Source organism: Nannospalax galili, unplaced genomic scaffold, assembly GCF_000622305.1.
Source record: "Nannospalax galili isolate Female #2095 unplaced genomic scaffold, S.galili_v1.0 scaffold393, whole genome shotgun sequence".
NCBI classification, from domain to species: Eukaryota; Metazoa; Chordata; class Mammalia; order Rodentia; family Spalacidae; genus Nannospalax; species Nannospalax galili.
In genome coordinates, this window is record NW_008333371.1 from 296,195 (window position 1) to 307,011 (window position 10,817).

Sequence of the window (10,817 nt, forward strand, 5' to 3'; positions counted from 1 at the left end):
AAAGAGGACCCACCAGGAAAAATACTCAAGATAGGGAATTTTTTATCCCCCTCGATGTTACATGGAAAACAATTTGCTAAGAAGAATATATATGTTACAGAGATTAATTATGCATTATTTGTGGTTTCAAGCCTCAAATATTATATGGCATTGTATGAAATTTGCCAAAAAAAAAAAAAGATCAATTTAAAAAGTAAAAAAAGTAAAGTCAGGGAAAAAAAAGTAGTAGTATATATTCAAGTGACTGTGGAGTCTCCACTTGAAGACTAGGGTGAAGTCAATGTTAGATTTACCATGTCCACAAAAACAAGAGCAGGTGCAAAAAGCAGCAGCCCTATGTGTTCACTGTTAAATTCTGTAACATGGATGAGTTTACTGACACTGTAAAGAAAACTGTGGTTTCTGATAAACCTCCATCACCTAGAAAAAAAACCTCATTACACAGCCTCCAGTACCATCTAGTGATTATTCCTTTGAACTACACAGGCATACACAAAAGGATGCAGCAAAGTACTTGGGACACTTTAGTTAGATCTAATCAGATATCTTCTAAATATTTACTTAGAGTTGAGGTAGCGATGTGCCTCACAGGTTAGGCAATCAGCTCTTTAACTTTTCATTTTGTAATTACTCATGAGATCAATAGTTATATTTTTATTCACTTACCATTATCTTACAGAGAACAAAACTAGTTGGTTTCATTTCCCACCACTCTCCAGGCTGTTCATTCATTCTAATACACTTGGATTTTGTTTCTTAAATATGCCACGCTACTTCTGCTTGGGAGCACTTGCTTTCACTCTACCTGAGTTGCCTCTGCCTGCATTCTCTGGCCCTTGACGCAACTCTAATTCTTTCTTAGCAATTGCTATTAATCAGATATTTCTTGGTTTATTATCTCCCACCACCAAAGTAGACACTACGGTGAGCCAAGTAAATATTCATGCCATCATTTGATTTTAGGGATAGACTTTTTTAAAAAAACAGAATCTAGGGGGTTTTGTTTTATTCCTCTCTTGTTGGTCCCTCCTTCCCCACCCAACAGAACCCAAAATACAGCTGAAAATTTGGGACTGCTATCATTTCACCCTCTACACACTAATATTCAGTGAGGACCGGGATCACAATATTGGTTCCTTTTTCAAGACACTAAATTTAAAAAGACTATCTAATAAAACAATGATGTATTTCAGTCCAGCGTCGCCTACCTTTGGTATGCATCTGCTGCTTCCCTTTTCAATTGTAGATGTTCATTTAAGTAACCCAACATTGTGAAAGCCGGGGCATAATTTTGAATTCTTTCTGGAAAGCAACAAATATTATTAATTTATATGTATGTACTGGTTATGTTCATTAAAAAAGTTTAATTCCCCTTTTTTGTTTCAACATGAGATTACCTATTAAGATCATTGCTATTATTAAAAGTGATAATCTAATTTTATCTGGAATATACCATTAAGTATTTTATAATTCTTTTAAATTGCTGAATAATATTTAATAGTTATACATGATTTCTAGTTATGTTTTAAATTTAAATTTTTTTTCTTTAAGGCAAAAAAAATCTGAAGTTGTAAATCAAGTTAAAACTAGTCCTGAAATTTACTAAAAAATCCAGTTTTTGGCTAATCAGTTAAACTTTCCTGTGATTTAATTTAGTAACAATTTTCTCTTGGTGACTCTGTTCCAAATTCTACATGTTCTAAAAAATAATTCAGTATTTTACACTAAGAACAGAGATGATCTGGGCACTTTCAATGCAGTATTTTCAAATTTAATGTCAAAACACTACTAGGGTACACTTAAGAAAGAAAAATATACCTGATTTAATTTACTGAAAGCTGCTATACTAGCTTTTAGGAGCAGGTCTTCAAATCCCTTAAATTTTTAACAAAGGACAATCAAAATACATATTTTATGTGAGGGTTGGGTTCAAGGTGAAAATCATAATCAAAATCATTCTTAAAAAATCATGGATGGGGTGGGGTCGAAATATGAGCAAGATGTATTATATGATATTTGCAAAAATTCTATGGAAAAAGAAAAAGAAGAAATAGTTAAAAAAAAAAAAAATCCCTAAAGTCACCATACAAGAATAGGATTACAAAACCATCGAAATGACAAGGGATGGTCTTATATCCCCTCATTAGCCTCTCTTTTTTTTCTGCTTCTATTTTGCTTTTCTTTTTATTCTCTATTTTTATTTTCTTTCTTCCAAACAAGCACATAGCATTTGTTTAATGACTATATAATAGTTCCACTATAGAGTTAAACAAAAAACAGCCATGCACAATCTGCATTTTACCAAAAGCTAAAGACTTACCTCTTTATATAAATCCCTTAAATTACTTATGAGGTAAAAACTCATAAATAAGATTTCTCAGCTCTAGGGATTTATTAGTCTTTCATTTCACCTCAAAACGCGATAATGCCCCAAAGTGGTGATGCTCACAAACAAATTACCTTCTAAATAAGTGACGAACCTAAATGCACAAAGAGAACTAGTCTCCTCAGTACCTGAAATAACCCTTTTCTCTTCTCCTTTTACTTCACGTTATTCAGTTGCTAGTACTTTCTGTTATAATTACCCCTGCCAGGGACTCAGTATAACACTTTGTCCAACTCATCTCATTAAAATCCTAAGCAGCAGATACTTTTCCTTCTTACATTACAGATAAGAAACCTAAAATTCGGTTTTATAGTATGCTTAAGGATTCAATGACTGCTAAGTAGTGGAACACAGTTGAAAACCTGATAGTAGTTTTATTTCAAAAGACAGGAAGTTATTACCAGAGAAAGTTAATAAACTTTACCATACTGCCAGTTTCTTAAATGTATTCTTCTACTATCTTACAGAAAAATCAGAAGTTTGGGCTTAGATTCGCATGTTTATTATCTTGTCTAATTCTCCTAATTACAACCAAGGGAAGTGATCTCCTCTTTCCAAAAATGAAGGAAAAATTAAGAGAAGTAAAATATGAGGCCCAAGGCAGAAAAGGAAGTACACAGTGAGTAGCAATAACAGCAACTCAGACCCATTAACCTTTAATACACCTCGTCCTCACAAGGAAATCTTGAATCACTAACTAATAAAGGAAATTCAATCACTCTTTACAAACCCTTAAGATGATTTAAAAGGCAGACTTTTTGGAAACAGCAACAAAAGGGCACATGTATTTACATATGAAAAAACAATATTTAATTTAAAATGAATGAATTTTAAAAATTCTTGAGTCATTTCAGTAGTCCAATACTGTGCCATTATATAACAGGTTATCTTACCTACATATTTGCACAAAACAACTTGTGCTGCTGGAATAGCATTCATCTGGAGGATATTGTACTGGTAGAGCTCTGTTTCTCTGTTGCTTTTGTCTTGTAAGGTGGTACAGACCCAATATGCATAACCTATTGCTCCTTCAGTCTTTAAAAAGCCAAAGTAAGTGGACATAAGGAAATAGATATGTCAATGAAAACTAAGAAATAAAACAATGCACTTCGATACAGTAAGTATCATAGCTTGGTGTTCTTTAAGTGTCTTTAAATAAAAGGCAGTCATGATAAACAGAGTAAGCTCAATTTTAGATAACTTGCTCCAATCCTGAGCAGAAGAATCATACAAGACAGTGTAGAAAGCCAGCCTTGCCAGATGGGTTGGTTTCCCCTTCTTAGCACCATTCCCACAATTCCAAAACATTTTCAGAATCTAGAACTATCAACTAAACACAGTCTTCATCTCATGTCCATTTTTTAGTTAAAGTCTCAATTTCCCTTTAACATTACTAGTATTGCACATACTAAATCTCAATGTCATTTCATCAGCTTTGATGTTGATAAAAAATGAAAACCACAAGTTCTAGATGAAGACGGTTTATCTACTTCTAAGGCAGAGCAGAATGACTGCAATGTTAACATCTCACACTACCTTATACTTTTATGCCATTACCTATCTATTTTCTTGCTTTTTGTTTTTTAGTTTTTTGTTTTTTAGTTTTAGGAGATGGGATCCCAAGCTTACTATGTAGCTGAAGATGACTCTGAACTTCTGATCCTGCTGTCTCCACCTCCCACATGCCTTGCCTCTATTCATTTTCTTAACAAGGACAACCTTCTGCTCATTAATGAATCTTCAAGAAGAATGCACAAATTCTTACATGCATACTGAGTTCTGTGGTGTGTCTGAAGAGATCCATGGTGTCATAACTTCCAACTGCCTCTGCAATAAGAGCCTATAAAAGAATTAAATAATTAAATTATTATAAACATTTTTATTGAGTCTTTGATAATATCATACAATGTATTTTGATCACATTCAAACTCACTACCCCATCTCCAGCCCCCCACTTTACTACCCCCAAACTTCATGTCCACTATTCTTTTTTTAAATTTGTTTTTATTGAATTTTTTTGTGTATTTCATATAAAACATCTCAATCTTAATCGGAGACCTTATCTCAAAAAGACCAAAAAAAGAAAAAAAAAGAAGAAAAGAAAAATAATGGTCATAAATAGATCTAGAAGAACCAAAGGTTTACTAGATATGTTTCTAAATGAAGTTGTTTCCCTTCTACTGTTACCACTGTTAACGAAATCTATCAGCTGTGTCCTGAAATAATGATTTTTAAAAACAAAAATACTTTCACAATAGAAAAAAAATTTAATTTTTAAAAAAGTTTTAAATGGAACTATGATAATATCTACTGACTTAGAGCAACACAAAGTGCCCTAGATGGGTCTTACTATCATACTTGACATGAGGCAGAAATGCAAATTCCTATACACCCTGGGATTATGAACAGCACAGCAAGGCCATGTTCCCAGGTGCTACTGTGTCTAATGAGATCAGGAGTTTGCCTCTCTATCTCCGCTTCACCAGGTAACTTGAAGTAGACTCAAACAAAAATACCATAAAAGATATCTAATCTCTGATTAATGATTTTTCTGATATAGATGACACTCTTATTATTTGAACCAAAATTATTGACTACTTAGCGATTCATTATAATTTCTCAACTAGACAAGACATTCAAGGTCATCACTTCACTGATTTTCAAGTGAGAAAATTAAAATCTATTGAAGTGATATGATTAAAATAATCAGTGACAGATTCAGACTGGTAACAAATACCCTGATTCTATTTAGCAGTACAAAAATTTAAACATGGGGGGAGGAGAAAATACTCCTAAATGCCCAATCCAATAAAGATTTTTACAGAAAATGAGAAAACAGTAAATGAAATGATCTTCATAAACGTGTACTGACTTTGTAAATGTGAGTCTAGTAAGAGTTCTGGGTTTATTTTTTAGGCAAAGTAATATCAGACTCATAGGATTTAAAGTTTAATGATTGCAAGCTGTGTGACCTTATGCACAATATTCAGGGTCTCTCAATTTAAAGCCACACCTCAAAGGATTGATAACAGATAAACTAAAATACTCTTTGCAAAGCTAAGCACAAAGACTGGAAAGCACAAGCTTTCAAATGCTACCTGGTATCATCATCATTGCTATTAATATGAACAAGCTATTGACAGTGATATGTTTATTCATAACTGTTACATATCTTACTTGACCAATCCAGCACAATAAATAAGATGGATCAAGGGACTGAGCCATTTTGAAAGCTTCATGAGCTTGCTAGGGGAAAAAAAGCAACAAAATATCAAACCAAGTAAATTTTCATAAACTTAAGCTGAGAATAAGAACTTAAAATCAATGCAGCTGTAGACATGAACCCACTACTGATCAACAACATAATTCTGCACTAGGCAGTAAAGAAGCTTTAAAGATGCCTCCCTTTGAATATTAGCTTGCAGCCCCATCTAAAAAACAATACAACTTACTCCATACTGTTTTCTATTGTTTCCCAGTAATTCAGGTGGTAGTAAGAGAAAGACATTTTTTTCTATGAAAAAAAAAGCTCATGGACAACAATGAACTAATGCCAGCTATAATAAAACTTCTAGTAGTAGATTAACTAAAACATGACTTGATTTAAACTTTTAAAAATATTAAATTATTTACTTGTTGACTGAATGATTTACTTATTTGGTGGTCCTGGGAATCAAATCACTAAGAAAGTGCTTGGTATAGCACTTCATACACTTTAAGATCTAAATTGAGATTTTCTTTTATCTATTTACAATCTTCCAAAGTTGGTTGTCTTTACAGTGAGTGATTAATGTATTCTTAATAATACTATGAAAGTGTTTCTTTTAAAGGATGAGATTCGACACGCTGACTAAACAGCAGACAATGCAGATGTGGTACTATTGTAGACGTCTGGAAACTTGCCAAACGCCAAATTATGAACATGTTCCTAGTTACTTAGGTTCCAATTCTCTAATGTGTAACTGCTCAACTATAAAAATGACATTGTGTTAAAGGGACTAATATTTGCTAAAGCTAAAATCTAAGTTACAAAATCAAAGGTTAAATTTAAGCTATAGAAAATACTAAATTGTCTCCCTTACCTACACCCACTCAGCCTGAACAGTGTACAAAGGATTTCTCTTACAGTTGTAGGTATAGTTGCCAAATTAATTCATAAGAGAATTGTTTTCATCTACAAAACCCAAATAAGGAGGCTGAGGTAGGACAACTGCTCCAGGCCAGCCTGGGCTACATAGTGAGTTCAAGTCTAACCTGGGCTACAAAGCAAGACCCTGTCTCAGAAAAGAAAAGAAAAGAAAAAAAAAATGAGTCAACAGTGTGGGCGGAAGTTTCATGAAAGGAAAAAATCTTATATATTCATTACTCAACATAATAAATTGTCATCAACTAATTATCATATTTGACAGGGTACTGGATAATATCTAAAGTATTTCCCCACAAAGTCATATATAGAAAATATTCTTTAACACATCAAAACTGGCAACAATACCTCAATGTTTTCAGTAGCAAGGTATAACACTCCTAAGTTGGTCCATGCGGCAGCATTCTAAAAGACAAATTTTTAAATTAGGAGACCCATATAGTCTCATGAGTCTTCTAAGCCTCAGTCAGAGAAGCTTTTTTGCAGTCAGTACCAGTTAATGCAGAGACTCACAACTACTCATAATGCTAAGAATAAATAACTGTTGTGCTCAGCCCTAAATGGGACAACTGTGTCACCACACCACTTCCACAGCTCAGGGAATATCCCCGAAGGCAGAGTGGAAAGACTATAAAAGCCAGAAAAGGGGGATGAATGATGTAAAACTCAGTCTTTTGGATATGACATGGCAGTTCCACACATGAACTCACAGCAGCTGTGGTGACCAGTACAAGATGGAGCACGTCAACACACATTGTAGATCAAGGAGGGGCTCATGAAGTTCCCTATCTAGCTGAGGAGCTAACAGCTGCTGGGGAATGGGGAACCATTTTTCTTCAGTGGTGTAGCCACTGGAAACTTTGCCCATGCTGTAGCAAATAACTCCATACCCACACCCCACACAAGCAATACAAATTAAACTCAGTCAGTCATTAAAAAAAACAACAAAAAGTGAAGATAGGAAGGAGGTTTGTTGGGAAGATGAAGGGGAAGAAGATCAGAGGAAGTACGGTAATACAGTATAGTGACAGGATATGTGATTAAAACTGTCAAAATAAATAAAAAACATTAAAGAAAAAAGAAGGTTCCTCTTCTGCTTGAAAGTTTCAGAAAATTAGTATACTGGTGTCCGAGAGATACCTCAGCAGGCATAGGAGCTAGCCTTGCAAACCTGACGACCTGAGCTTCGAAGCTCCCTGGAATCCACCTAAAAACTCAGATGCAGTGGCACACCCAGACACTCACAGGCCAGCTAGCCAGGAGTACACATAACAACAGTTAAAAAAAAGCAAAAAAAGAGATCACCCTGCCTTGGGCTGGAGAGGTAGCTCTGCAGGTACAGCAGGTAAAGGCACTTGCTGCTAAGCCTGACCACCTAAGTTCAATCCCCAAGTTCCACACAGTGAAGGAGGTAGCAGACTCCAGAAAGTTGTCTTCTGGGTGCCACAAGCGCCGTACATGCACACGCGCACACACACACACACACACACACACACACACACACACACACACACAATATAAATAAATAAATAAATAAATTTAAAACAAAAATTAGTATATTAAATTTTTCAGTTCCTTTTCAGAGACAAACAGAACACTTACAATTTGTTCTGCCTGGACCGATCTGATAAAACAGTGCTGAGCAAGGGCATAATTTCCAAGACCTGAAACATAAAGAATTTGAAGTAACTGAACTTTGCTACTTGAAAAAAAATCTTGCAAAATGCTGAATTGATAGACTCCTCACCACTGTGGCAGGCAACTACACCTAGAGCATTCCAGTATAAGTGATTGCTACTGTCCAGCCTTACTGCCTTCTTCAGACACTGAAAAGAAGTTAAATTAGGTTATTTCTTGAATACTAGCATTTACATAAAGAATAAATGTGATTTGATGTAAAAAGAATAAAGTATGATCAATAACATCTTTTATAAAATCATTTGTTTTTTGCAAGTTTATAAAAAAATTTCTCATACATGCAAAGATTTCTCTAGCAACTCTTTAAGGTCATTCGTATTGCTGCCTGTTTCTGCTAGACACTGGACTTGGCGATAATAATTGATTCCAAGATCACACCATGTATTAGATGTAGACATCAGTTTTAACGCACGGCCGTAACACCTACGGAAAAAAAAAATGAATAAATGGTATGTTTGAGGTTTTTTTCTTATGTTCTCATTCAACTTGAATGTCAATGACTGGTAATCTTTGTAAATTACCTTCCACCAAGATGGAGGAGCTCATCTTTCTTTAATAATTGCTTTCCTTCTTTTTGACCTAGAAGGACCCCTAGAACATGAACATTCACTTTAGATGGTGAAACAGCATGCAGACTGGTGCAAGTATCTCCAACGAGCTTCCAGAGGCAGGACACATCAGCACGATGCTGCAGAGCCCTGAAAGAGGAAACGTAGGCTCTCAAAAAGTACTTCGGAAAAGCTGAGTTGTATGCCCCTCATTACTACATACACTTTAAACAGAAACAGTGCAGATGCATCCTGTGAATGCTTTATGACTTCTTCTTAACTGAATTATTTCTTACATTCTCCCTAATAGGAAGAGAAGAGGAAAGGAAGTGAGAGGAGGGATAGTTATTTTATAAGGCAGAAATTTTGTAGTTTTTTCAGATTCTTCACTATTTTTGTTAGACGTGGCAGAAACCAAATAAATAATTGAAAATAAATTCAGGAGTAATTTAGATTTCGGATTGTTATTAGTTTTAATACTGGGTTGCTGAACTGTGATTTTTGTTTGTTTGGCTAAGCAATAATCAAAGCAGTAACCTTTTTATTAGTGAGTACTACAAATTCAGTCTTCTGTTTGTAAATTTTCCCTTTAAAAAAGATTACTAAATATATCAAATATATTTGATAAATCAAAGGATTTTCACTGAGACCAAAAACGACAAAACTCTAAACATGAAAATATAAAGACCCACATTCAAAAGCAAGTAAGAGCACTCTGAATTAAAAAAAAAACAAAACAAAACTCAAACAGTAATCAGAAATATTAATTACAGACATGGGGCAGGGCAGTTCTCTTCAGAATGAGAAAAATTGGTCAATACATTTCTCCCCACTTTCCTCACAGAGCATTTTTATTTAAACCAAGGCTCAATACTCAGCTCTCACAAACTGCTACGTCACAGGCAGATGGACAAGCAGATGGAAGACTTTTCATAGCCTTTTCTACTCAGGGAATCGAGCCAAAAAGCCATTTTCCAATGCTTTCCCAAGAACCACTAATTATTCATACATCACTGAAACTCCACAGTGAGAATCAGAAGGAAGAACAGTATTCCAAGTGCCTTTAAATATCTTAGCAAAATTTCTAAAATTGACAAGATGAAATGAGTAAGAAGCAAACAGTAGCGATTTTAACAACCCAAACTCATGTTTTTTCAACTTTAATTTAAAGAAAAAAATCAGAAGCAGTTCAGTGGTAAATCTGTTGGCTAGTATGTGCAAGGCCTGCATCCTATGCCCTCCACTGCAACTAATTAATTTAATAAAACATCTGTGAAAACAATAATGAACAGATGGCAAAGAGAGATGAATGATTATCTCAACAAAATATTGAAGGATTATTTCACCATAAAAACAACTGTAAAATAAAATAACTCCTATCACTTTTACACAATAATTATAGTAATCTGAACCCCTTTTAAGCCCATAAATAAAGATAAATTGGGGGATTACCATTTAAAACATGTTTTATATGATCTTAAAATTGGTTTTGAGTGCTACATGTTATCCAGAATAAAATCTCCTAGGTTCAGAAGAAGCATTTGTAGCTAAAGTATTGCTATACAAGGGTTCACATTGGCTCTTAAATACTAGCTCAAAGTACATCCATTTCACAGTAACTTTCTCTTTGAGAACAGTATTATACAAAACTTGAAAAGCACCAATGAAAATTGGTGAGACAAAAGACGTGTGTATCAAAAAAATATAGGAAACAGAAGGCAAGTGTGGGGGGGAGCACAAGAAATTTGCTTTAATAGCAAAACAGTAACAACAAAAAAACTCAAATGTGAATCTGCTATCTAACTTGCAAAGCTTTAGGGAAGAGGGGCTGATGGCTGTTATTGAGATTGTCCTGGAAGTCATAATTCTCTTGCCTCAGCCTCCCAAGTAGCTGGAACTGCAGGTGTGCACCACTGTTCCCAAGACAATTTGTGAATTTTTTTGTCGTTGTTGTTGAGAGAGAGAGAGAGAGAGAGAGAGAGAGAGAGAGAGAGAGAGAGAGAAAAGCCAGGGGGGCACTCGGGCCCGGGGGGCGCCGCGC

The 10,817-nt window shown here is 34.8% G+C and overlaps 1 protein-coding gene across 1 annotated transcript in view; it reads right to left on the bottom strand.

Moving 5' to 3' along the window:
* The window catches only part of Ttc37 (tetratricopeptide repeat domain 37), a gene marked incomplete in the record, with an annotated part of 120,039 nt that overhangs the window by 48,242 nt on the left and 60,980 nt on the right, over positions 1-10,817 (bottom strand). The window contains 9 exon segments of the mRNA XM_029561059.1: positions 1,209-1,302; positions 3,280-3,421; positions 4,152-4,226; positions 5,564-5,632; positions 6,879-6,935; positions 8,133-8,194; positions 8,278-8,356; positions 8,507-8,651; positions 8,750-8,926. Coding sequence (XP_029416919.1) covers positions 1,209-1,302; positions 3,280-3,421; positions 4,152-4,226; positions 5,564-5,632; positions 6,879-6,935; positions 8,133-8,194; positions 8,278-8,356; positions 8,507-8,651; positions 8,750-8,926 — 900 coding nt within the window.